At 37.6% G+C, this 27,999-nt stretch overlaps 2 protein-coding genes across 4 annotated transcripts; both read right to left on the reverse strand.

Annotated features, from left to right (window-relative positions):
• Positions 1–4,194: 4,194 nt before the first annotated feature.
• LOC133695145 (pentatricopeptide repeat-containing protein At3g63370, chloroplastic) lies at positions 4,195–8,616 on the reverse strand. Of its 3 annotated transcripts, none has more exons than XM_062116988.1 (3): positions 5,142–8,616; positions 4,985–5,068; positions 4,195–4,891 (listed from the first exon to the last, which is right to left on the reverse strand). In XM_062116988.1, the coding sequence occupies exon 1, from the start codon at positions 8,384–8,386 to the stop codon at positions 5,462–5,464; it is 2,925 nt and encodes a 974-aa protein (XP_061972972.1). In that variant the 5' UTR covers positions 8,387–8,616; the 3' UTR covers positions 4,195–4,891; positions 4,985–5,068; positions 5,142–5,461. The 3 variants fall into 3 exon arrangements, with proteins under 3 accessions (XP_061972972.1, XP_061972969.1, XP_061972971.1); XM_062116985.1 differs by having other exon boundaries at positions 4,195–4,895; XM_062116987.1 differs by having other exon boundaries at positions 4,195–4,895; positions 4,985–5,077.
• A 131-nt stretch (positions 8,617–8,747) lies between these two features.
• LOC133695144 (protein SPIRRIG-like) lies at positions 8,748–27,966 on the reverse strand. The gene is made up of 19 exons (XM_062116984.1): positions 27,223–27,966; positions 25,869–25,938; positions 25,671–25,756; positions 24,713–24,848; positions 24,559–24,615; positions 24,102–24,275; positions 23,682–23,873; positions 23,453–23,518; positions 22,306–22,420; positions 20,939–22,110; positions 20,096–20,795; positions 19,862–19,964; positions 18,674–19,782; positions 16,906–18,556; positions 13,716–16,772; positions 11,660–11,968; positions 11,277–11,583; positions 10,989–11,135; positions 8,748–10,466 (listed from the first exon to the last, which is right to left on the reverse strand). The coding sequence occupies exons 1-19, from the start codon at positions 27,396–27,398 to the stop codon at positions 9,291–9,293; spliced, it is 10,803 nt and encodes a 3,600-aa protein (XP_061972968.1). The 5' UTR covers positions 27,399–27,966; the 3' UTR covers positions 8,748–9,290.
• Between the last annotated feature and the right edge of the window lie 33 nt (positions 27,967–27,999).

Consider the following 27,999-nt stretch of genomic DNA (forward strand, 5'->3'; position numbering starts at 1 on the left):
TTTTTACAGAGATTGCAAATAGTGAAAGTAAAAGAAAACGGTAAAAGTAATAACAACTAGGGTTATAAAAGAGAGAATGTTTCACTTTTATTGTTAAATAAATGACTTTTTATGTCATCTTAAATATCTATAAATCTAATTAATTATTGAATTAAATATATGCCGTTGTTTTGTTTATCAATAGATATTTTTTTAATAAAGACAAACCATCTCAGTGGAATTTCTCTTATCAAATTAAACTGATCTGCCATTTCAGTGGACAAAATTAGTGTCATCCAATGTTTTTCTCTTTCATCAGCTGAAATTTAATGACTTTCTTCTCTTCTCTCAAACCCAAAAACTAAAATGTAAAGGATATTAATTTTTAGACTAAAATAGAAATTACACAGCCTTTTAGGAAACGTAAAGGAAAAAAAAGGAAATTATGATGATGAAGAAAGCTATTCCTTCTGATCTTCGCTTGACCTCTTATATCTGCCCCAGCGGGAATCCAATTCGGATAGAGCCCAAGAATCTCATACCTTTCGACCATCTAATCCTTTTTCTTTGGACCTAAAAGAACTTTTTTGTATAACTCTAAATAGACTATGAGTTTTCTCTTATTTTACACTTTGATTCCTATTTTTTAAATTGTATTTTAGATTAGCTATGAGTTTCCTTTTGTTTTATATTTTGGTCCCTGTTTTTAAAATTTTATCTCTATTGAATAAATTTTGATAAATCTATTATTAAATTGCAATAAAAAAAAAACAGTTTTAAGCACTAAAGAAAAACACTCTGGCAGTGTTTTACCTAGGTATTATAATATAGTATATATGTAATGTAATGCAGTAATTAAGAATACATGTTCTCAATCGATCCGGGTGCATCCTAGATTAAAGGGGCATATAAATCATCTATAACTTTAACGAAAGCATAAACATTGTTTAAAATATGTTTAAATTAAAATTAAAAAAAAAAACTATTAAAAAACATGAACAACGTCAAATGCTAAATTACTTGCAATAAAAACATTTTAAAAAAACACACATTTTAAAGAACTACCCTTGTAAATGCCATTGCATGTGAAATATTTGGACCGAAATACTTGAGAAAGGTAAACGTCTCCCTTTGCGAATGTTTAAAGAAATCAGCATTGGCTTTAACAATACCTCCTGATTTTAATTAAAATAGCATTTTAAGCCATGACTAGATTATATTAAATTCCAGGATTCCCTTTTTTCTTTTGATCATTTCAATACCTTGATTGCAGTGACCAAAAACTGCTGGGTATGGCCACTGCAGCTCACCGCAAACCTCCTACAAGCAGCTAAGGCTATACCTGCGGCACTAATTTGAAGCCTTTTTTGAAGCTTTTAATTAGGTTCAGACGAGATATAAAGGCTAATGCAAGCTCGTGAGTGAGAGAGAAGAAAAAGATGAGAGAAAGGAGGACCAAAATGGATTTAAAGTTGATGATCAGATGCAATATAATGGTTGTTTATCCATTTTCGACGCATGCCAGTTGCTATTAGTTACAGAGTCTGCAATTTTCAGATATATAGTAGACTGCTAGGCCTGTGAGGTGGGTGCCATCCAAGTTTTCGGAGGTTCTGTAATACTTTTTTGTCAGCGGGGTGTTTGCGAGTTGTGTAAGAATTATTTTTTAAAATATTTTTTAATATAAAATTTGAATAACATGTGAAATAATAGTAATAATAATCTAACATAATGAAAAACATTAAAAAAATATTTAAAAAAATATAAAAAAATCAAGTTAATTTGATGATTAACTTGCTACCCGTAATATAAGATTAAAATTAAAAAAACCTAAAAAAAAAATCATAGTTAAAAACATGAAAAAAACTAAATAAACTCAGATTAACTTAACCAACTCACGCCTGAATAACTTCACAAAAACAAAATGGCATAAATTTAAAAAGTTAATAATTTAAAGCTAAATGATTAAAGTAAAAAAAAATATCAATGTTATAAAAAAAGTTGACAAAAAAATTCTCTTGTTACTCGTAACTAACTCAATTATCATGCTATCTGAAATGAGTCAGGATGACATAAAAAAAAATCATAACAAATTATAAAACTCAAGATTTAAAATTTAATATTAAATAATAAAAATTAAAAAAATTAAAAAAAACCTAAAAAAATTAAACTTAAATTGAGTAAATATTCAAAACCAATAACTTGGGTTTTGAGATCAAGATTATCTTATAGAAGGTAGACACGGAAAAAAAAATCCCCAATCATTAAAAAATTAAAAACAAAATAAATAATAATCAAAGTAACTATAATCAAATTTTATATAAAAATTAAATGAAAAAGAAATAGGAATTAAATTGAAAAAAAATAAGAAAATGATAAAAAAATAAGGATTAAAATTAAATACAAAAATAAAATAAAATATTGAGGAATAAAATTGAAGAAAATAATAAAAAAAATATTAATAAAAAAATTAATTATCAAATTAAATATAAAATAAAATACTCTAAGATGAAATTAAAAAATAAATAATTTTTTAAAAAATATTAAAATCAGTACAAATAACAATAATAATAAAAAACAACATTTAAAATAAATACAAATTGGAGGCAGAATTGAATTTTGATTGGAACATCATGAATTCCGGGACTCACATATTTGGCTGTTATAATGGAGAACAAAAATGTCATTTTACTGTGCAACATGCATGGCGAAGCACCTTTCCCTTTTAGTTTTTTCTTTAATAGTAATGAACATGAGCATGAATAAATACAAATGAGCACCATGGAGGGGGATTTCAATTCTTAAGATTCATGACCGAGCAGAAATCAGAGACGACACTGGTCATATCAAGAGAGAGACCATCCAACCAGGTAGAAAACAAGAGGCCTGCTCTCTCTGTGCAAGCCAAGCTCACGTACGTACAAACACACGAGAATCGTTTTATAATTTATATCCCTTTCAAGAACAACCATTTGTAGTTGATGACCGAGCAGAAATCAAAGAGGCCACTGGTCATATCCAAAGGAGAGACCATCCAAACAAGCAGAAAACAAGAGGCCTGCTATCTCTCTGCAAGCTAAGCTCACGTACAAACACACGAGAATCGTTTTATAATTTATATCCCTTTCAAGAACAATAACCATTTGTAGTTGATGACCGACAAGCAATACTTCATCATGTGGTTCCCATCTTGAAATGCAAGTACGTGTAAAGACCATAGAGTGAGTATAAATTGCAGGCTCTAGAGTGGTCCTCCTCCTAATAGCGTGATGTGCCTGGCATCTAAGATGATAGAGGAACCTCATTCTTACTCCTGGCATGCTAGCATAGAGCCCGCAGCACAAAACAAAGCTACTACTGTTTAGTGACTACTGGCGGCCATGGAAGGCCCAGAGATTTCTTAGGTCAGCATAGTTATAAACGAGTTCTAACTAATGTTGTTCTTCTCTGGGCATATTACAATAGCTCTAGTTGTTTTTACCTCACTTCCACTAAATTACCAGAACTACTTCTCTCCTTCAACTCACGGGTAATTAAAATAAGTGAAAACGTTGTGTTATCATCATTTACAATTCTTTTTAGTTCTACTATGTTTTAGGCAAAAGTTGAGGATTCTTCGGTCGGTAAGTGATTTTTGTAACTAAATAATACACCCGAGTATGTTCGTGTGGAATCCCACACTAGGGGCATCTTTAATTTCCTTCTTTTTTTAATTCCTATAAGCTTTTCTTGACCTTCTCTTTTTGTCCACTTCGAAACATAAAGCCTGTTTGATTTTTATATTTTAAAAATGATTTTTTAAAAAAATAATTTTTTAATTTTTTTTCTTTTCTTTAAAATAATTTATTTTTGATTTTTTAAAATTGTTTTAATATACTTGTATTAAAAATAATTTTTTTTAAAATACTATTTTAATATATTTTTAAAATACCCTATAACAATATCAAATAGCTCATGATCTCTGCCTCATGTGATCATTGCTTTGAGCCAATGTTCCTGGGCGTAAAATCATAGAAATGTTCACAATGAACCTTTTATTTTCGACTCAGCATGGGCGTGTGAGTTTTAAAGATTGAAGTGGTGGATTTCAAGCTAATCTGGCTTATGGCATAAGCTCGTAGAAAGGAAAGTTCTCATAAAAATAATTTAATACTCGCCAGAAAGAAACAAAATTATAGAAATATTCAACATAGTTATTTATGAAGATGACAAATCAATCAGAAAATCTTCCACAAAAGTAATAATATTATATATTTTTGTAACCACGGTCAGAAATATAATATGAGCCGGCAGAAGTTACATACCTCCTCACATCTTTTACTTTTCCCTTTTCTTTTTCCGAGCTTCCATATTTTGGTATATACATTTTAATCCCTTCTCATGATTGACAATGTGTTTCCAGCTGCAATTCACCATTAGGCTTGTTAATAGCCAGATGCAGGACGGCCAAAAATCCATCTTCAGCAGCAATCATTCTGTATTTGTGGTTCAGGATAGAGGTTACTTCAAGGGACTAAATCCAGATGGGCTCCAGCAGAGACTCAGCAGCTGAGTGATCCTCTACCGCAAATTCAGCCTTTGGGAGTAAAATGAGAACTCTGATCGTGCTTTTTAGAACGTTGTAAAGTTGCGGGCTTGAACAGAAGCTCTGATTTTTGGTCTGTGATTGGAACCAAAGCTCATCGCCTTTGAGAGTAACAAGAGGCAGCCTGATCAACGGCCTTTTTTAATTGAAGTTTCAGATATGTATTTCGACTGTCACAGAAACATCCAGAAAAAAGAAATCTCCCCAAAAGGAAACTTGTTGGCAACTCCCTACACTTTTTGTTATTGAATTTGAAGACTAGCTTAATCACCATAAAGTCACAAACATCCTGGATTTTATAAAGTCACAAACATCCTGGATTTTAGTCTACCTGATTCATCATGGTAACATCTGAATTCAGTAAGAAATTATTTATTGATGATTAACAATGTCGGTAGAAAGATATGGACATGTACTTACGGGTTAACAATTTCCCTCCCTGGGCTCATTCTATTTGAATGTACACGCAATCACTCCGGAAGCAAATAATTTGATAACTTGAACCTGGAATATCTAAAGGCATGGTCACAATTTTTATATTTCACTAGAATTCAACTAATGAAGTAATGAGACTTACATGAGACTGAAGAATTTTACGTGTCTAAATCTGCCCCCATACCACCTTTATCTCGGCATAATAATATGGGAAGGGTACCTCATTGTTGCCCCATACAAGTCTTGCATAAGAAGTGCACCGCAGAGGCAACTTCAGGGATAGAACAAGGAAATCTTTCTGAATAATGCTCACTCAATAGTCCTGCCAATCAGGACCTAAAACCCATCTTAACTCCGTGTTGGAATATGGCAAGGTAACAGCAGCGTAATGGGTATTGTAGGAAACAATAGAATCCATAAGAATCCTATGCGAGCCAAATTTTCAGGAACAAATTTGTATAGTCACCAGAAATCACCGCAAGAGCAGACTCCGTCTTCAAAATGATGAAATCGGCTGGCATCCCTCACAATCAGTTCTCTTTCAAGGAATTTTGAAACCAGCTTACAAAAAGTATGGCAATCAACACAAACTCGAAGGTTCTTTGTAATTCTAATAGGGGTTCCCTCAGAAGTGCTCATCAGACCATATGCAATTGCCAGCCTTTCACTATGTCCATAAAGCATCTGAACTTTCTCTTCTTTCCCTACATTGTGCAAAACAAGCTTGGTTTGAGGCACATAGCCTCCTTCCTTCTCCAACTTCTCAGTAATTTGAGCCAACTTTTGATAAATCTTGTAAGATTCTGGGTGAGACTTGTCTCTTACAAGGAATGTATGAACCCTGTTCCCAACCTCAATCCAACTGCACCCAGGGTTTTTCTTCAACCCACCCCCCTTCATTCTCATTCTTACTTCTTCCACGTCTTTCCATCTACCACTGGCAGCAAAGACATTGGATATCAGCACGTAACTTCCTGGACTATCTGGATCCAACTCTAAAAGCTTCTGTGCTGCAATTTCTCCAAGTTTTTTATTTGAGTGAATCCGACAAGCCCCGAGGAATGCACACCAAACTTCAGCAGTAGGCTCAATCTGCATGCTTTTCACAAAATGGTATGCCTCTTCTAAGTGATTTGCACGGCCAAGAAGATCAACCAAACATGCATAATGTTCTGGCCATGGCTCCAGCTGATACTTACATTTCATAGTTTCAAGCAATCTTTTACCTTCATTGATTAGTCCTGAATGACTGCATGCATAAAGAAGTGCTAAAAAGGTAATATGATCGGGAATTAGTTTCTGGTCCTCCATTATACTAAATAATTCAACAGCTGCTTTGCCACGTCCATGCATTCCATATGCGTTGATCATAGTTGTCCATAGAACTAGACTTTTACTTCTGGTGCAAATAAATACCTTGTATGCATTCTCCAGACTTCCACAACAAGCATACATGTCGACTAGAGAGTTCACTGTAGATCCTTCTAACATGAAACCCTTCCGGAATATGAAACCATGAATTTCTTTTCCTTTATTCAAGGCAGATAAACTAGCAGCAGCAGAGAGGATGCTTACTAGAGTTATAGAATCAGGTTCAACACTGGTTTCTTTCATCAGGTAAAAAACACCGAGTGCTTCATTTGCAAGTCCATTATGTACATAGCACGATATCATGCTCGTCCAAGACACCACATCTTTACATTTTATTGACTCGAACATTCGAGTTGCATAATTAATATTCCCACAATCTGCATACACATCAATGATCATATTCTGCATCATAAGATCAGATAAACCTCGCTTCAAAGTGTAACCATGAACTTCTTTTGCATGGGACAAGCATCTCAATCCACTGCAAGCCAGCAAGGTGCTTCCTATCATCATTGTATCTACGTCCATCCCTTTCGTCTGCACTTTCCTCAGCAATTTTAAAGCCTCAGTATGACAATTATTTTGAGCATAGGCAGCTATAACTGTTGTCCAGGAAATGAGATCTTTATTGAGCATCTTATCAAAAACTAGGCCAGCGTAAGCCACAAAACAGCACTTGGAATACATATCTATAAGTGTATTTCCAATCCGTAGATTAGAATCGAGCCAATTCTTCATTGCGTAAGCATGAATTTCCTTTCCATTCAACAGATAACCCAGTCTCCCAGACGCAGCAAGGATGCTTATTAGAGAAACCTCATCTGGTTTTAGATTAGCATCTTGCAAACCACAGAAGAATTGCAAAGCTTCATTATACAAACCATTTTGAGTGAAACCTGCTATCATGGAATTCCAAGTGATGTTATCCTTCTCATCCAACTTATCAAAAATTCTAGCAGCATAACTCATTTTACCAAATCTAACATGCATAGCTACCAAAGCATTGCCCACATAAACATCTAGTACTTGATTTGATTTTAAAATAGCAGCATGAATCTCCATGCCCAGTTTCTTGAAGGAAGAATCCTCACAAGCTTGAAGAGCAGCAACCAAAGTATAAGTATTTGCACCAACACCAGCCTTCTGCATTTCCCTAAACAATCCCAATGCCTCCATACATTGCCCATTCAAAGAGTAGGCTGAAATTATAGAATTCCATGACACGACATCATTTCTTTCATTCATTCTATCAAACAGTTTCCTTGCTCCGAGTATGTCATTGCACTTGGCATACATGGAAACAAGAGAATTAGCAACAAACACAATAGAATCATATCCACATTTAATTATCAGACCATGAATTTCAGCCCCGCGGTGTATGTCCTCAACCACACCGCACGCTTTAAGTACACACGGAAAAGTAAAGGAATCAAAGGGAACACCCAAAACCCGCATTTCCCAAAACAATTCAAGGGCTCTTAAAGGTTCTCCGTTTGATACATTAGCACCCATCATAGCATTCCATGTAAAAATAGTTCTGTCGTGCATTTTATCAAACACTTTGCCCGCATCCAAAATAGACCCACACTTGCCATACATAGAAACAAGTTTTGCGCTCAAAAACATAAATTCAGACACTAAATTGGATTTTATTAAATGGGCATGAATTTGTTGGCCCTGTAAAAGTGCTCTCTTGGTTGCACAAAGCTCAAGGATTGGTGCATAAACCTCGTCAGGGTTAATCAGAAGTGAGTTGCCATGGTCAGTGAAAAGAGCAGAAAATGAGACAAAAGCTTCTTCGAGGCTTCCTTGGTTGCATGTCGCTTTAAGAGGGGAGTTTTTTATCTTCCGAGAGAATTTAGGGATTTTGAGAGACGGGTTCGCTACGTGGGTTTTGTTTAATGTTTGGAGTTGGGCAAAGGTTTTAGGGATATTGTAATAGCATTGTGAAATTGACGTAGCCATCAAAGAGACTTTGCACAAGAATGGAAGGTGGTAAGGAGGATAAGAATGCATGGCAGATCACCTTTTCATTTTTAAGGTTTCGTTTTTATTTCATTGCATTTAATTTTTGTTGATGTCTTTTTCATTCTAATGATATTTTCTTGTCAACATGGCAGCTGAAAGGAATCTATCCAAAATCAGTCAACTCGGCAAACCACAAGAACAGCCCGTAACATCCTAGATTAGGATGCTCCATTAGAGCATGTGCAAGGACCTTCAGTTTCCGAGAAATGCATTTTGTTTAAGATCAACAATCTTTCCCCATTACATTCCATAAGCAAAGAAACATCATCATAGTGAGCGTCCTACACTAGCCTGAAAAGACAATGCACAAGGAGATCGAAGTAAGCAGGGAGAGGGGGAGAGAGCACGCTTCTCAACAAGAAATGGGCAGTGCGTGCCCCATTGCACTACGCAAAAAAAATTAAGTCGAAGAATACAATAGCCCAATTAACTTGGCCAGGTGGTGTCACACCTCTCCATTCCTTGCACACCTTTTCTCTATACAACTTCATAACACACTGTTGGTAATTCCAACTATGTACATTGAACAAACAACCTAATGACTCTGTTCACGTGCAAAACCAAAAATGTCCTCGCCAAGAACCCAGAGTACAACAAGAAGCAAGACTCCACTTTCCCTTTTCAATAAGAAGCCTGGCACGACGGTCTTCATGCTTGCCAGGAACTCGACATTTATCAGTCATCTATAAAAGATTTCATTTTCTTTTTGGCCTGTCCTCTTTCAATCCCAGGCCAGCCCTGCTGCCTTGTTCTCCCTTCTCAATGTATTACGAACATACAATCCTTTACTTCCTTTGCCGTGGTAGCAGACAGAACCCCCATAGGATTTCAATAAATAACAAATAGCTGCCACGAGCTGAAACAATCACGCTTAAATCAGTTTTTCCCCTTCTCACCCCCGATTAGATGAAGTCAGCAAGCTCTCATCTGGTAGTGTCCATGAGAGCAAATGCCCACCAGAATCCCCACTGAGTAACTGCTTCAGGTCGCTCGTGAGATGAAGGGAAGTAACTGGATGTTTGTGAAACTTGAGTACCTTGTGGAGAAGTAACCTGTACTCCGGTACCTTATCACCTAAATTTAGCCCACCCGTCAAATTGCTGGTAGATTTGCTTAAGGCACTCTCTTGGTTGGAGCAGTGAACCATGTGCCACACCTTAACTGCCCCACTCTGGTGGCCAGTCACATACCAGTTTGTGTCCAGCCAATCAGAAAACGTACAGCTCGTCACTGAGAGAATAGAATCAGATGGCAGTTGGGATGTGTTAATCACTGCAAGGCAGTCCCCATTGATGCTCCAGACAGCAAGCAGAATTCCAGCTGCTGTCACAATCTCTCCAGTCAAGTCATTCACATAAATTGCTGAAATTGGCACAGGAAACTCTGGCAGTTGCCTAACAAAAACCAAGGAGCTGAGGTCCCATAAAATAACTGTGCAGTCATCAGAGCCACTCACAATCAGCATGTAAGGCTGGCTAACATGAAGGCACGTGATTTTGGCCGTGTGACCACAAAGTGCATTCTCCAACAGCAGGTGCCGTAGCGCACGGGGGCCATCCTTGCTGATTCTCCAAACACAGAGTAACCCATCATCAGCTCCTGTAACCAAAATTTGACCATCATGACTAGCACCAGCACACTGAATCTGGCTGCCCCCGTGAAGATTCTCATGAGTTGAGAGGAGTCTATCTTGATCATAGCTCATAAATCTCAAACTACGATCTGGGAAACCCCAAGCAACATATTTGGTGTATGTTGTAGGCTTGAGCAAACTGTTTGTGCCCGCCACAAGAATTTTCTCGTGAACAGTAACAATCTGGGTTATGGCAGATGAGCTCTTGCGTATTTCATGTGGAGCGAGATGGGATGAATACTTGAGTGGGTGATGAATCCTTCTATTGGAACGTCTTTTCACATGGGGTTTGAGGAATAGCTGCTTGGGTGTCTGCCCAAAGTGATTGATTTGTGCTAGAATGGAGGCTTTCATTGCAGGATCTGTTACCGAGTCTATGTCCACACTCCCCTCGTATGTGTAATGATAGAAAACATTAACAGCTTCTTCAGCTGCCTGTCAATTATGCAAGGAAAAAATATCAGATCATGAACAGAACAAGGACAATTAATATAGAGCATACAGCTGCACAGTGATCCAATCACCCACACAAGTAATAGGACAATGATGAGTAATTAAATCATCACAATCAAACGCGTATTCTAGTGTAAGAGTTGCAATTCAAAGTAGTGGAGGTGGTGGCAGGTGTGAGAATTTTTTTGTTTCTTTTTTAGGGGAGGGGGAGGCTAACCAGGCAGACACAGATCTTCGCGGTTTCTCAAACAAAAGGATGAAACCCACCAGCAGTAAACAGAAAAATATAATGAAAGCAATCAACTTAAATATCATGTAAACATTGGAACGAGGTTTATTCAGGGGTTACATCTCAGAAGGTAAAATGGAATGAAAAGCCTGGTTGGAAGTGCATAGTAAAAAAACAATATTTTCATAGCAGTTGGTCATGGATTGTAACTCAATTGACCTGCAAAAGGACAATATAATTTTCTGATGCAAAGAAGTTCTGAATGTTGAACGTACCTTCCCTCTCTGTTTATATCCAAAAATGAGATCTATCCAATGATGAAGATTTTCTGAAACAAAATCAGATTCCAGTGCTTCTCTATGCTTCCTAATGAAATCTCTAGCACTGCCTTTCGCCCATGGGGGTAAGAGGACATCACTAACCTGGAAAAAAAAAATCACGCATGCTAGCAATTTTTAATGTACGCAAAAGAAAGTGAATGATTTTTGTAGTCCTTCCCCAGCAAATAATCAAACAAAAAAGATTAGTTAACAGTAAATAAATTTGCACTTCCAGAAACAAACCTTCTCTCCTGATTGTTTCTCTCCCAGATCAAGATTGAACATGTTCTCCAGAAATTCTGGCATGTAGAAGAATTCTGGAATCAATTCCTTGACATCAGATGTATTTCCCTTCCCTGCTGCACTTGACCAAGTATCTCGAATACTGTTGAAAAGACGATCAGCATGATCAAATTGGCCACCCTGCAGCTTCTGATTCTCTACACTGAATGGTGGAAGGCGTAAAAGATAGAAGAGGACAATTCCGGCACTAGAATAGTGAGAACCATAATGAAATTTTGGAACCTCTGGATCATCCCAGGTCTCATATCTGAATAGAAAACCAAAAATGACAGAATAAATGGAAAGCAGTGGATAATCATGGTGGTATAAACAAAAGGACTAACCGTTTCTTAAATTCATCTTCTCCCTCTTGTGTCTGACAACCCATTGGCTTCTCGAGTTTACGAAAGGATTTAGGATTGGACAAATCCAGATTTTCACTCTCATAATCAGCGAGAACCCATGGAAATACTGGATATTGGGTCAGATCACTGTATCCTCTACCGGCCAAGGTGTTGAGATGCATGAGATATTGGAAATTGCTAATTTCTCCATTTTGCCACCTTTTAGAGAAGGATTTAGCCATTATCTTAAATAAGCGACTGCCCTCGTTACTTTCTTGTTTTACTGATCCAGAAATTGTAGTATCCAACCTGAAATACGAGAGAATTGTGAATTAAGCAATCTTTTGTTCAAATATTCCGAGAAAGAAGCATTTAAAAAGTTCAATTAGCATCAGCATGTGAGCAACATAAATATAATAATGTCATCTTATTATGATTCTAAGGCACTATTAGCATATCCCATTTGCCAAGAAATGGAAATTGTGATCGAGGACAAGGAAAGAGAGAATCAGGGAAGAGAGGGGGTGAGAAATAGAGAAGAGTAGCAATAGAGAGGAAAACAATAACCTTAATTATCAATATCATTCATTAATGATTCACTACCTTCAAACCAGTGCTTTATTCCCTTTCTATAGCATTTAAGCTAAAATGAAACCCTAAAATATAGAAAACATAATAAAGTCCAAACATAACAAAATTTACATTCATAATTAAAGCTAAAAATCACAATAACCAAAAAAACTAGATTTGTAAAACAAGAAGCAATATAAAATAACATTTATACTTTCCTGAAAATGAAAGATTTTTAAAATCTTTAATTCAACCACCACCCCATTGCATGACAAAACTACGTTAGCAGTAGATATTAGATAACAACCTATTTAAGAGTTTCTTACATCAACCTCAGAGGATGTCATGGAGAGAGGGGAGTGGTGAACCACAAAATCACACAAAAATCATATCTTGAGAAGGTATTAGTCTAATTAGATGTATTTCACAAATATAAATGAAATCTCAAGTGACATTTGAAAATGGAATGCACAAACACATGGGGATATTTTCCAATCCCCAAAAGGATCACCAGTGCATTTGATGAAGCAGTTCCTTCACTAAAGTATCTGCATTCATTTAATAAAGACCCTCTTTTTTTCTTTTGTGCAATGCAGTTTACGTTTAATTGCTCAGAGATACAGTAGGAGTTGTTAAGCAATCTCAAAGATAAGATTTTCCCATCTGTCATCATCATTATTCTTTGGTGGGTGGGGAGAGCAACACACAAACATAAAAGTCCTTGATAAAACTGTTCAACCTGCATTCCACTGTGATGACACCTAACAATATGAAACCTACGGACAAGTGCTAGGACAAACAACCAGGTGACGAAGAAAACTTACACAGAATCAATCAATGAAACTCAATTTGCTAGATCAATAAAAAATAGCTTGACTTGGATGTCTAACCAGGGTGCTACATGTAAGCATCAAAGATATTGCAGAGGAAAACCAGAAAAAATAGCAAAACAGAAAAACCACTTAACTAAGAAATAGAACTAAATTCATACTAAAAGCTTATACAGCTACTACATTGAAAATAATGAAATTCCTAAAAACTACAAAAAAAGATCATGAATGACCAAATAAAATACAGATATCAAACTTTGAAGGTTTGTTCATCCTCCATCAACAAGCCAATACACAATATCTCCCACGAGATCAGCATTGAGACATCAATTGTTTAAAGGCCTTGGTCTCTTAACTTTTTTCCATTCATGGTAAGATGTAAATGTACCAAGACATGAAGCATCCTACTCAACCCTTACCAGATCAAAAAGAATCATGTGCAACTGTTAAAACACTTGAAAAATCTAACAAAAGAGTTGAAACATGGCTACAGCATAAATTCACAACATGTGAAGCATAAGAATTTATACAAGGTCAAAAAATAATTAGCAAATGCAATTGCTAGATAATGACAAGTATGCACAAAAATATAACAATCATGGAAGAAAAAATCAAAACCTATAAAATTCAAAGGCAATGGGTAGCAGAATTCATACATGCTATTTCTTGGAAGATTCATGGCAACCAGATTTTTGAATACTTCTTCTCTCTCCTTTTTGTGGAACACGAGGAGATCATTGCATCCATCCATGCTGAATATCTCAACAGCAACAGGTCGGAGCTGGTAATCACGTTTCAGAATCTCATGAACACTGTTGAGCTTCCACATATGCCAGGGATGGGGTAAATTACCACTGGTACACACTTTCTCCTTGCCCCATGCACCACCATTATAGGCCCATGCCCTTCCACCAACACATGCCTTTACTGTTGTGATCCAGGACGAGGTTGACTTGGATTGGAAATCAGCACTGCCAGTAACATCCTTCTTTACACCCAAAGCCTGATCAATAACAGAGAGTTCATCCTCGCATTCTTTTTCACAAATACACCCAGAATCATCAACGTAAAAATTCTCGATTATGTATAAAGAAAGCTCCCCTATCAAAAATATACCATCATGCTTGTCCAAACCCACAACTCGCTCACAGTTATATTTGAATCGTATCTTTTCTTGAGGTTCCAAATATGGTCGGATCAGATATTCACCATTATCATTCAGTTCTTTATCTGATTTATCTTCAGTGACAATGATTCCATCTGCTTTATTAGACGATGATTGCACTGGAGTTCCAACGTCTGATTTTTCATGCATGCTCTCTGACATTGGGACAGACATGGTACTAGACTTGACACCAAATTCAAGTGCTGAGTGAAGACTTGCTTCATTCATGTCACTAGCTCGGTCATCATTCCATCCACTTCTAACAGAAGCTGTACCTTTCACATCATCTGATTCTTTAAGAAATTCACCATACATATCACCATCCACACCATTTTGTTCCGCGCCATCAGTTAAAAGATGAAAAAACAATTCAGTGTCAGTATCAGAAGCATCTGGGCCATCCTCATATTTTCCCTTCAACAGCTCTGCTTCTCCTAACTCAAACTGTCCATCAAGAACATTTTGAACAGTGTCAATCCTCAATTTGCAGCGCTCAAGCTTTTTGCGCATCCTGTATGGTCCTTCAATGGGACAAAGCTGCCATTCAGGATCTTCAGTTGTCGAGGATTTCCGCAGTGGGAATATTCCACGCTCATGTACAAGTTGTTGAAGAAGGGTTTGCCACTCACTTTCAGCATGGAGAACCCATCCATACTTATCTTGGCGGACAACTCTTAACTCAGTAGACATTGCATCACGAAGCATGTCCAATGCATATCTTCGTTCATTTACCTGTTCCCAATGTTTTTGGTCCAACTTCAAAATATCCCGTGATCTTCTACCCATTTCCCTCCTACGACGACCCTCCAAACCTTTAATTCTCACTCCTGGAAATTTTGCCGATCCAGCAATACACTGAACCCACATAATGGCTGCACACTGCTCCAATACTTTGTTGACCATCAGTTCAGAACTCTGAAACCACTCAAAGAAAGTAGACAAACTTCCAGTCAATAATTTGTCGAAGCCACCATGTAGTACATCCATGTGCTGCCCTTGATTTGGTTTCGAAACAAGCAAGTCTTCCAGCGCAGCCCTGCGGTGCACCAGCAGATACTTGACAATATCGACTGCCATGTTCTGAACGTTTTGCCTTTGATCGTGGAGAAGAGATATTAGATTTACACAAAGACAGCAATTCAGATCAGTATCAACATTGCTGGGACAGAAAATAATGCGCTTGTGAGCAACTAGCAACTGCAAAACTGTGCAGATATCAATTCCTGAATCATCTTGTGAAGAATTGGATGGTAATCTTTTCTTGGGCTCAATAAACAAACCTAAGCATGAAAGAAGATCATCCTCTCCTATGGTGACCAAAAATGTTGGCAAAAAACAATACATTATCATACGATTTGTGTTCTTAAGGAGTGAATTTATAAAAGTATCAAGTTGCCTGCTTCCTCTTGTGATAGATAAAAGACTCTTTCCTGCAGGAGCTGCTTCTTCAATGCGACCATCTTTGTTTGCCAGCTGTAACATTGACAACAAGAACTCCAGAGTTTTCAGCACACCAGCAGGTTGAGGAAAGGAGCCCATATAGACACGATCTACTATCATCCAACATAAAGCATCCAGGTTTGAGGTCCATCGACTTTTGTCTAGCTTTTTCTCATCTTCCTCATCATCACGCAAAAGACGCCTTTCCACAAAGTTCATCAACCTGCTAAGGCACAAACCCTGAAAAACTAATACAGATTCAGCATCAACATATAAAGGTACTGTTTCCAAGATGCCCTCTATAACCTGTGCTGCTTTAATCTGCTCAGTGATAAAATCAGAAAGAACTTCTGCCATGAAATCTAATACAGCATTCGCTCCTGCAGAACATGGTCCTCCCCCATAGCCAGAATCATCCATTTCAAGGAGAAGCTTTGGGCTAACTGCAAAAAATGAGTTTGCAGCAGATGGCCCTGGGGAACTAGACTTCAAGTCCACCGATGGATCAAATTCACTACCAGACAAAGAAGACTCCATGGAAGGAGTGGCTTGTAATGAAGCTTTGGATTCTTTGTGGGACGCGCTGCCAAGCCAAGATGACAATGCAAGGGCTGGTGATGATGGTGGTGTGAGGGGGATTCTTGTGCTCGACTTCTCGGATATAATAGGAGAATCTGGTATATTGAGAGATGCTGAACTCAGGGAATCTGCCTGTCGAAAGGAATCCATATTGCCATCAACATTACGGATATTGAATTCATTTGAGCTGGAGATGGCAGAATTCTGAACACCATTATCCCCAACAAAGTTCTGAACAGCTGGGACACCTTGGGCTGATTTTTTCAATTCCTCGTGGGAATTAGAGATAGCAATCTCTGCTTTAACATCAGCCACATCATTTAGGGACACAAGAATATCTTCAGAACTTGTACTTGCATGCCCTTGAGGAAAGCTTCCAGCACTAATGGAGGTCTTTGCAGATTGTTCTTGTTCAAGCGGTAAGCTAGAGAAAGTATTCTGAGAACTGCTGGTATCATCACAATCATTCAACTCCTTTTCTTCTGTCTTCTCAGAAAGTGCTTTCACCATCTTCACTGCATAAGCTGCTCTGCAAGGGGAAAAAAGGGCTCATTCAATCACAATATTGCTCGAGTAATTAAAATTGGGAACAAGCAGTTTCAAAATTCTCAATGTAGCATCCAGAAAAGAGAATACAAATTGCAGCATGTCTGAAAACAAACCTGGTGCAAGAAAAATAAAGGTCGATGCAGCTTTCAAGAAACTCAGGCCTTCTGCAAGCAGCTGAAAAGGGAGGAGACATCTTTGCGAGATCAACCATAAATCTCAGAACTGCGGTTGCAGCAGCAGGAGCTGATGCCTCACCACCCATTAAGCGCGCTGCATATGTCTTATGCATCAAAGCTTCACCTTGAAGCTCTCCTGTCATGTCTGCATTTCCTTCCACAAGCTCTGCGACAAGGCTAGCACCAATCTGGGAAAGATTACCAGTTTGATGAGCAAGCACAGACTGCATGCTTAACCTATCAAAAGTAGATTTTGCCATCACAATCACTGATTCCAATAGCTCCACATATTTCAACTCCACATAGCTTCCATCACTTGGCATAAGGGCATGAAAATCTAGCATGCGCACTTCTGGTAGTCTTGGGTACACAGGCTTTCCAAATATCAGACAGAACAAAATATAATATATATCAGGAGAATCATAAAAACTAGGAAGCACCCGCATAAGACCCTGATAACCACCACTGGTGCGAAATTTAAGAGCAAATGTGGGAGAAGAAGCGAGAGACACACCAAGAAGAGTCATGATCCATCTCATGCTTGTAGGATGGGCAGCTTCATCAAGAAAATATGTTACCAGTTTTGATGACACAATCTTATGCCACTGCTCAAGTAACTCGTCTGATTTGATGGTTACTTGTAGATCAATAAGCATCTCTAGGAGCATATTCCTTACAATTACATGCTTACCCATTGATTCTCGAGCTATTTGATGCCTTGGTTTCAGTTCAGGTGGATCAAATGTCATAATCACAAACCTCACCACATTCTCTAGTTCAGAAGCCAGAAACCCATCTTCCAAAATGACCCCAAGCAACACCACTAATTTCTCCAAAACAGGAACTTCGACGTCACCACGCTGCAAAGTCACTAGCAAATGCTGAACAAGGTTTATTCGACGCAGAACGGTAAGGTTATGATTCCTGTACCAATGCATGGAAACCAAGTGCTCCAGAAATCCTAGAAGTTGAATTTGGATTGAAACTGGGGCAGTCACCCACAATGTCCAGTCCAACAAGACATGCTCAACCATATCGGCATTTGACAAGACGATACAATTTGAAGTTTCAACAAGCATATCAGAATTGTCTAGTTCAGAAATATGGCTAAATGAATCTTTTTGTGCAGAAAAATCATCCATGTCCCCATGAGATCCAACTGAAGAAATTTCATCACGAAATTTTGACAAGCTGAGTTCCTCGAAGCTGGTTTCCTGCAAAGTGGCAGCCGGTGATAGAGTAGCTTGCCTGCGTTCCAACTTCTTTGGTTCAGAAAATGAAGCTTCACATGCAGCAATTTGAAAAAATATCTCAAGAGATTGCATGTCAAATAATGACATTCTACGACGCAGAAACAGAGCTAGCAAATGGTATCCCCTATATTTTTTCATATCTTTCACATTTTGGGGATTCTGATGAAGAGCACAGGCAAGTAATGTCAAAGCCATGTGAAGCATATCCCTGGTTTCAGCAGCTTCAACAAGGGCCAGGACAACAGCCATACCACCTACAGGGCGGATTGCATCACCAATTACAGATTGCTTACAAACATAGATATCTCCATGAAGGCGTCCAAATCGTGGTATACCTGAGGCAAAAATAAAAAGAATGAGGGAGGATGCGAGGGAGCAGGAGCTGATAAGTAACAGCCCCTCTACTCTGCATAACTTGTTTGAAACATAAAATCCAGATTTTAATCACTCACCCCCAATAGGAGAGGCAGCAGCCGACATAGGATCAACCAGATTGAGCAATGAGAATATGCCAGATGCTCGAACCGATTCAGTACATGTTCCATCAAATGCAAAAATAAGTTTCTTTCCAGAAAGCTGCAATGAGAGGTTTCCTAGTCTCTCCAAATCCCAAACAATCCCACTACCATCTGCTTTAGAATCCCCCTGCTTGCTAGCACTCTCGAGCTTCTGTGTTGCCAAAGGCAATTCAGCATCTAATGAATCCAAGATGGCCATGCTACCACCACCACAAGCCTGGTTAGGGACAAAACGTAGAAGGTTCGAATCTTGGAAGAGCCCTCTGTATCCTCTGCCAAGAATGTACATGAAACAAATACACCCTGATGTAAGCACCTCCTCAAAAAGGTAGCAAGAACGAAGTTTCCATGTCAACTCACTAACCCTTGCACAATTAACTGGTGTCCCAATGGTGACCTGCAAAGGTTTTCCAGCCGGAGAAGGTGAATATCCTAGTTTCCCTGTGTGTTTCAGCTTTCCATTGAGATACACATTTGCAACACTAGCTTGAAATAGTCCAGCAAGAGCATTTGGTTTGCTATGAACAACTGCAAGGTGATGCCATCTGCCTTCTTCCAATTCTAATCCAGAAAAAGACAAGGCACTAGAGTTGCTAGTAGCAAGGGTTAGAACACCATCCTCTTGAAGATAAAGTTCTGCAAAAAATGTGTTTTCATTGCTAGCCGTACCAACAGAAATTATACGGAGAATATTCTGTTCATTTTGCTGCCCATTTGAACTACTCCGCCTTTTTGAAGGGCCAGCTTTGGACGGCTCTGTTTCCTTTGCTTGTGATCTCAAGAAATGTTTAAACTGGAACCAACAAACAAATGAATAACCCGCAGAAGGAGGCCAGGATCTTTCTCCCAGAGACACCTGAACAGCAGCATGGCCAATTTTACTCATATCCATCTCAACAAACGGTGCCAGAGAAACATTTTCTGAGGCCATATCTTCCATGAGAATCAACCTCTCCATCATATCAACAAGAATATGGCCTGAATTCATAAGCCTCATTTGCAGTATATATCTAATAAGTAGTCTGAGTTCTGATGCAGATAGCCTATCAGCAAAAAATATAAACATTAGTTTCTAGGATAACCATTGTCAAGTAAATTGCACTGGATTCTCTAGAGACGTACCTATATGCACCAAGAACTTCCACAATCTTCAACATGTACAGAAGTAACGTAGATGAGCCTGATAGGAAGGGGTGGATTGTCTCCAATAGAAGTTCCACGCAGCCTACACAAATGACAAAATTAAGAGCGAGAGGGAGATAGACACACAAACACACACACAGGGACCAGAGGGCAAAAGAATACAGACAATCAATAAAATGGAAAGGATTGCAAGATCAAAAATTTCATTCGCACCAACTGAAGTGAGATTTTCTTGATTAAAGGGGCCAGCACGAGCAAGCCTTTCTATAAGATTCAGTACTTCTAACTGCACTTTGGGAGTGAAGAGCAACAGCGAGCGGATCAGAACTCTAACAGCAGCAGCATTGTACACTCGTTCCTTATCAGGATTTAACAGGCCTGATGGGGTAGTAAGAAGAAAACAAGCTGACCCAGATTCCATCATATTAGTTGGCACATCACTATCTGCTGACAAGAATGGTGGAAGCACAATTTCAAGAGCAAGCTCTAACAACAGCTGTATAACTTGCTTTTCACATTCCACACAAACCAAGCCAGATTCAGATAGAAGCTCATAGAAAGTGTGGGATGACATAATAGTATGCAATTTTATCCTGTTAATAGCATTATCACACACTCCAGCTGTCATCAGGCGCAGTAAGTACGTGAACAACTTCATGTAAACCTCTAAAGAAGATTCTTCTGTCTGTTCCCCATCACCTTGGAAACTATGGAGTGTTGTCAGCATAAGAGAAAAGCCAGTGGCTTCACCAAAGACCCTCTGAGCTGAAGTATTAACTCTCAATATGCGCCACAAGGCACCCATTGTGTCACATTTTGCATCACTTCGAAGCCTATACTGATGTCCAGCACCACTTGTAACCATTCCACTTTTGAGAACCTCAACAAGTACACCTAGTTCTTCATGATGAGTCTGGTAAAATAAATAAAAAAACAGTTTATTTTGGCCTGAGCTTTCGAAAAAAAATTTGAGAATTGATACAAGAATGAGAGCATGTGTAGTTATTATGACCATTCAAGCATTTAACAGTTCAGTAAAATGGCATGCTGACATACCTGTGCAATATCTTCAGTGATCAAACATGACAATATCCGGAGAACCCCAGGACGATGAACATTGGACACAATAAAAGGAAGAACAATGGTCACACCATTAGCTGACCGGAACAAAGCTTGACTAGCTTCAGCTTTCTTCACTAAAGAGACCATACAATCCCATGCAACAGATATTGTACCCTCAATTTCAAAAATAGGAAATTTCCCTGAGCCACCAGATTCCATTAGCTTGGGTGAAGAAAGAATAGTATCTTTAGTGTCCAAGTGTTTCTTGAAACTAGAACTAGATTTTTTGTCTGACTGATTAGGGCTAACAGTTTGTTGTTCTGGGCCCAAAAGAAACTTGTTCTGCTTCAGATCATCTATCAGAACTTCCAGCACACCAACTTCTCGCAGGACTTTCTTGTACTGTTGATCAAATGACAAAAGTTTCACAAAGAAAGAGAGTATGGTGTGCTTCAGCTCTGATGCTATCGGTTGCTGCAATAAGCAACAAAGAGATAGCAACTCTTGCTCAGGAACACAATTCACAACAGTTACAGCGTATTCTAGAATTTTCAAGATTATCTCTTGCAATGATGGTGGGAAACCAGCCATATTTAGGATGAAAAGTGGAACGGTCCGTAACTGTTGACACAACTTATAGTTTTCAAGATGACTTGAGAATATCTTAAACATTCTATTTAATACTTCTGCCTGAAGTACTGTACTGTCTGCCTTTAGCAAAATGTCTTGCAACATCTGGACTGCTTCAAGGTCTTTAACTTTACTGTTGTCTTTCTCCCAATTTTCATCAGCAACTCGATCTAAAGATGACGTGCGACTTCTGCTGGGGCGAGTGTGAGAAGATTTGGAACTTTTTCCTCCAGACCATGCTGTAGATTCAGCAGGACCAGTTTGAGATAGATTGACAAGAACATCAAGCAATCTAGACAATGCAGGTGATAATTGAGCTGATGAGGGGTCTTCTTTTTCTGTTAATTCCTGTCTCTGTTCATCATTCATTGCATGAGACCCATCTTCTGTGCCATCAAAGGCAGGAGAAGTCTTGGAATAAACAGACTGAGAGTCCTGATTTTGTGGTGCAGAGGACAGAACCAATGCAAACTGCACAAGGAACTGGTAACCATGGGCATTATGTATATCTTCCCTGAGCCTGACACCACCAGCTTCTACAATTCAAAATAGTACAAAAAATTAGCAGTGACATACATATGACAATTTTAAAGCTCAAAATTATTTGAATTCCAGAGAATTATGGAACCATAAATTAACATCTTTTACATCTCATTTTAACAGTGAAGACCACAGAGTTTTGATCCGTTGATCTTATGCCATTCAAGAAGTAAAACTGACTGCGAAATTACCCTGTCTGTATGACAATTCTACACATTCAAGTAACAAGTCCACAATGCTCATGGTGTAGGCAGAATCACCAGAGTCTGGATTGAAATCTTTAACTGCCATTAAAAGAACTTTTATCTGCATGTGAAACAGAGAATATCACTCAATAAGTATGATCTTTAGAAAATAAATCAAGACAACAAACTGTGGCAATTATTATAATAAGACACAAGACAATAAATAAGGAAAGACAGGTAAAAGGATTTAAAAAAAAAAAAAGTTCTACTAGCAAAAGAATGTCTAAATCATGTGCTAAAACTATAGTGACCACACACTTCCCAAACAAGGTTAGTTTTGAGGCAACAGAGGCATGTTTCAAAATTGTCAAGATGTTCAAAATTACATCATCAGACAGAAGGCTGCAGAACTGTCTCAGAGTTTATTCCAATTGCAATTTGACTTCACAAAGCAGGGTATATATAATTAGCTACCAAAGTATATTGCTGGGAAAGATCACATGCAAAAGGTTAGCGAGTACACAATAAACTACTCATTCCAGGGTGCATTATTTACAGGAAAGCTTGAAGAGATCACTTGGTTAAAAGTAAAAGCATGAAATGGATTAACAACTATGATCTCTTCTTATATTTCTAAAATAATTAGCAGAAAACCCTCTGCAGCTTGTCTCTGCTTATCCAAAAAAAATTGCAGCAAACCCATTGCAGACAATTGTCATGTGATCTCATTTTGCATCAGTAATCCCATGGTTCAAACTGCTAGAAAATTACAATTATGTGGTTTCCACTTAGGGTTCATTTATACCTACATTCAAACTAATAGAGCTTTTATGATCAAAGTTTGCCTAAACTACTCCAACTACTTGATTCAACCAAATAAAAGCAGACTTTTAAGAGTTTCAATTATTGTGACAGAAAATTTAGACAAATTTATGTGATACAAACACAGGTATTTTTGTATCAAAATTGGAAAACATCTCATAATGACAATTTAAATCCCAGTAAAATTTTGTAGAATTGTGAGAAAACCAGAAGGTTCCATCATTCCATATTCTTCAATATGAAAGATGGTGGCAGATGAAAATGTCAATTACAAGTTCCCTGCAGTACTGTATGCTTTTCTATATAATTCTTATCTGTTTGTTGCCAATACCAGATGGTGTTTGCGTATATATCTTGCAGTGCTTCCATTGTCGTTGACCAAAAGAAGACCAAGTATCTGGAGCAACCACAAACAGCAAGAACCAATTTCAACTTTCAAACACTGAGCCATAAAGCTTATCTGAATCTTTTTAAGTGACTATAAATTTAATGGATTCATGTGCAACTCCACTAGTGCAGCTCCACTAATGCATATATGAGCCAAAAGGCTATACATTTACCTGCATTGCATGCCGATGAAGTTGTATGCTGTGCAGTGGAACAAGACCTTCTTTATACCGAGAAAATATTGTTAAAGACCCATTAGCAACCATCTGAAACAGCAACTGAAGTGAATCGTCTTCAATCAAGCTTTGTGCTGCTGAAGGATGGTTTGCCAATGCTTTCATAATATGCACTACACTTCCTTCCACCTATACAGAAAATAAAAAGAAAGAAAGAAAGAAAAGGGCATATTAGACTTCAAATGCATAGTTCTAGTCCTTTAGATGTGTATCCACAACTGCTAAAAAAAATTTTACATGACTATGATGACATAAAAGGCAAATAAAAAAGACAATGTTACTGAAGTTTATCCCAAACCATGTCAAACATTATATGGAAACTAACAGCAACAGAAGGGCTAGTACATAAAAAGCTACCTCAAGCCGGCGAACTTGCCCTAAAGCACCATCTTGATCTTTTTCAGATAGCAATGATCCTTCGGAGTTTGTAAGCTTTTGCCTTAGATTGGTTTCAGTGCTCAGAAGGGCACTGAGAATGTGAATGAGACAGCATAATATTCCAGAATCAAGGAGAGATTGTTTATCAATAGGCTGGAAAAAAAAAACACCTTGCTTAAAGTGCTTTCTCAAAAGTAGCATGAAAATAAAAATGGAATTTGCCCTAGCTGACTACTTGCTAGCCTCATTTACCAGGCAGCTTCAATAGCAAAACAGTTTCAATCAGTCAAAATCAATCCCTTCACTTTTGAAAAGGGACTGCAGATTAGCCGAACTCTGACTAAGGTAGCAAAAAAATATAATTTCCCAAAGCCTTTTGTCTTTTTATTTTTTTTTAATTTTTTATCTTAAGCTGGTGATTGTAAGAGAAACATACCCCGGATACAAGAGCTTCAACAGCAGTTAACAAATTTGAACCGGGACCGATGCCATCCTGAACAAATAGCATGGAGAACATGGCTTTGCATTAACAAATCACCAGGATGAAAGAGGAAAAGACAGCATTTGGTAAAATCTTTTAAGAAGCAAACCTTTGTAACTTCAGAGAAAAATCTCAACACTTTCTCTACATCCAAAGATCTTGTTTTGCTGCCGATTTTTAATTTATCAATATCGGTTACAAATGCTCTTCCCACAACAAAAGAGAATATGTGTGTTTCAACTAACCTGTGATTCATCAAAAATTGAAAACATGTTCAACAAGCCAAGAACCATGCAAAGTACTAAAAGCAGAAATCTTATTTAATAAATAAAAACAACAGCCAGTCCTACAGTTGACGTGCGTTACTGAAAGCTGCATTTCATGCAAAGCAACCAAAGTTGTATATCTTATGCAACTGAGGAAATCACATAGATTTTAGAATATAACTTGTGCAAAAAACAAATTCTGAATGAGATGAAAGGTGGAAGCCAATAGAAACTTCTTCTGTGCACATAAGAAATGAGTTTCATGACTTTGATCCTGTACAAAAAGTTGTTACGAGATTCAAGAGATATAGTTGCTACAGAATTTTCAGAAGAAAAAGATTGAGAAAGTGCAGTTTGAATAATCAGTAAAGAAATGCTAACTTATGCTAATCAAGCCTTTGTTAATAAAGAACTATATTAATTATAGAAAGTGAAACAGTAACTACAAAACAAAGAATAAGACATTCTCCTTAGAGAAGGGAAAGGAAAACTAGAAGGAAAAAAATATTGCAATAAGACTTTGCGAATCTCAGACATGGAAACACCTCTAAAGTCCTTTAAAGTAGTTAAACCTAAAGGAAAAACTAAATGCTATGGTCTCCTCTATAGTTCTTGAAAATTCTATAATTCCACTGCATCCAGATGCAAAGAACAAAAACTGCATGCCTAGCATGATCTTTTGATCCCTTTTTTGGCAAATGACCAATTGCAATTGATAATCTTACAGGTTATGAGAATTATGTAATGGCAAAAGAAAGCAAAAACAAGCCCAGCAAATCAAAAGTGGAAGACCGTCCATACATGGTAACTAATTGAGCTACATTAGCGTGCTGCTTCACTAATCTACAAAAAGCATCTATAGTCCAATTCAAGGCCATTTCTTTCTCCTGCATAGACAATGAAAGAGCCATCAGCACTCACTAATCATTTTACCAGTGATGATGATTTCCTGAGAGAAAACAGTAATGAAATATCACACAAAAGATGGGAATCGAGAACCTTTTCGGAACTGGATGAGCGGAACTCCTCCCAAAATCTCTTGAAGTCCAATTCCAATTCATGTCGATCCCTGCATTTCATAGAGGAAAAAAAGAACAAAAAAGTTGACACGTGTGAAATGGCATACTTGAATGCCGTAATAGATCAAAAGTTAGAACATTTAAAGCCAAATATTTACAACAGAATAGATCATAAAATTATAAGACTAGATTTAGAATGGAATATCAAGAAAGTAAGATACAGATATTCAGCATGAACAACCAGAAAACTGGTGTCTTATGATTTAACTTCACTTTAAATCTGAAAAAATAATGCTAAAAAAGTTGAAACTGGTAATTGAAGTTGACAAACTAAAGCGAAGGACAAGATCCTGTGGCATTACAAATATGAAGGTTCTCAAATATTCAAGCGCAACTTTATGCACAGAACTTGATCCTATAATGTCTGCCATAAACATATGGCAAAAACTGCATCACCAGCATCCCTTGTATGACAGAAAAGAGAAAACGAGCAGAAGGTATAATGGATATGGAAATTTACTAGAAAAAGGGAAACATTGATGGAGGGAAATTCCCAAAAAAAATCCAAAAGACAATAACAGCATGGAATTTTGAAAGCATTCATAATCCTGTTATCATTTAGCAATTGCCCCACATGAGCCTCACCAAATGCTAAACCTTGATTCAAATACTTGCAGTATGAGCACGTTCTAGCAACGCAGTGGTGAACCAAGGAAACAATAGCAACAATAACTAGCCTGATCAGGTTACAAGGGTGGGTGGGGTGCTTCAAGAAACAAATTGCAAATGCAGGGAAAGAAGTCACCTTCACTCTTGATTATCCACCAACCATCATCATATTTCACCACAGCTCACTTTCTAAGCTAATATCATCTACAGTGCGCCTAGCTGAATACAAATCCCCTACATGCTAGTTTTTTTTTTTAAAAAGGCATCCCCGTCCATTCTACATTCGGCGTAGTCTATTGCAGTCTTGTTTTCTCTTAAACCTATAAAATCTTAAAATCTATCCATATTTCCCCTAAAAAATCAAATCAACTCAATATATAAATTTCCACACCACTAACAGTAATTACTAATTAACGAAAGTAGTACTTGATCAAAAACAACAAAGTGCCAAATCCCAGCAACAAAATAATAGTCAACAGAGCTCATAAACTCCAATTACAGATCAACATTCAAGAACAATCAACGCAGATTACGTTTCAATATCAAATGTGCAGCTAAAAATGTACGGAATTAATTATCAACCATCTACTAAATAAAAAAACAACATAAGCGATTGAAAAACATATATACAAACATAAATTTGTTGAAAGGAAGAAAAAAAGAACCTGGAAGGAGATGAAGGGAAGTCATGAAAAGTGGTAGAAGAGGAAGCATTGTGTGAATTAGCAGGCGATGAAGAAGGAGGAGGAGAAGCAGTAGTGGCTGGTGAACTAGAAGGCGAAGGAGATTGAGTTAAACCGACCTTCTCTTTTATGTCCTTAAGCAATGTTACCCATTTCATCGTTTATTCTCTTTCAATTCCCTTCTATGATTCCCTCTCATCCGACGACGACGAAGACTACGACGACGGACGACGATTTCAAATTTCGTTTCACCAGATCCAACTCCTCCTTCTATATTATTACAGCACTAGTACTCATAAATATCTGCAAGGATCTCTCTCCTTCCCTTCCCTTGCTCAAGATTAACAAAGAAATAATATTAGGAAATTGAATCGATTGAGAAAAGAAATGTTCGAAAGAGATGAGGAGTCGGGATTTAAGGGCAGCAAGATCTGGGGGCTTTAATTTCTCCTTTCGTGTTATTTTTTTTCTTTCCTTGTCTCGCTGTTTTTGCTTGATTTTGATTTTTTTAAGGGAGATGTGAAATTTTTCAGCCCTAAAAAAAAGGAAAACGCGACTTCGGCTATAATTATGAGAAAGAAAAGAGAGGAGAAGGAAAGTATAACAAAATGACGATTAATTTATGATAATTATTAATTATTATTATCAAGAAATTCTCTCTCTACTGCTGTGGTGTTGCCGCTCCGCGCCTTGTTTCTCGCTCTATATCCCTCTCTTTCCGTCTTTCTTTCCCGTTCTTAGTTTCCGTATATGATAATA

This window comes from Populus nigra, chromosome 5 (genome assembly GCF_951802175.1).
Source record: "Populus nigra chromosome 5, ddPopNigr1.1, whole genome shotgun sequence".
Classification (NCBI taxonomy): Eukaryota; Viridiplantae; Streptophyta; class Magnoliopsida; order Malpighiales; family Salicaceae; genus Populus; species Populus nigra.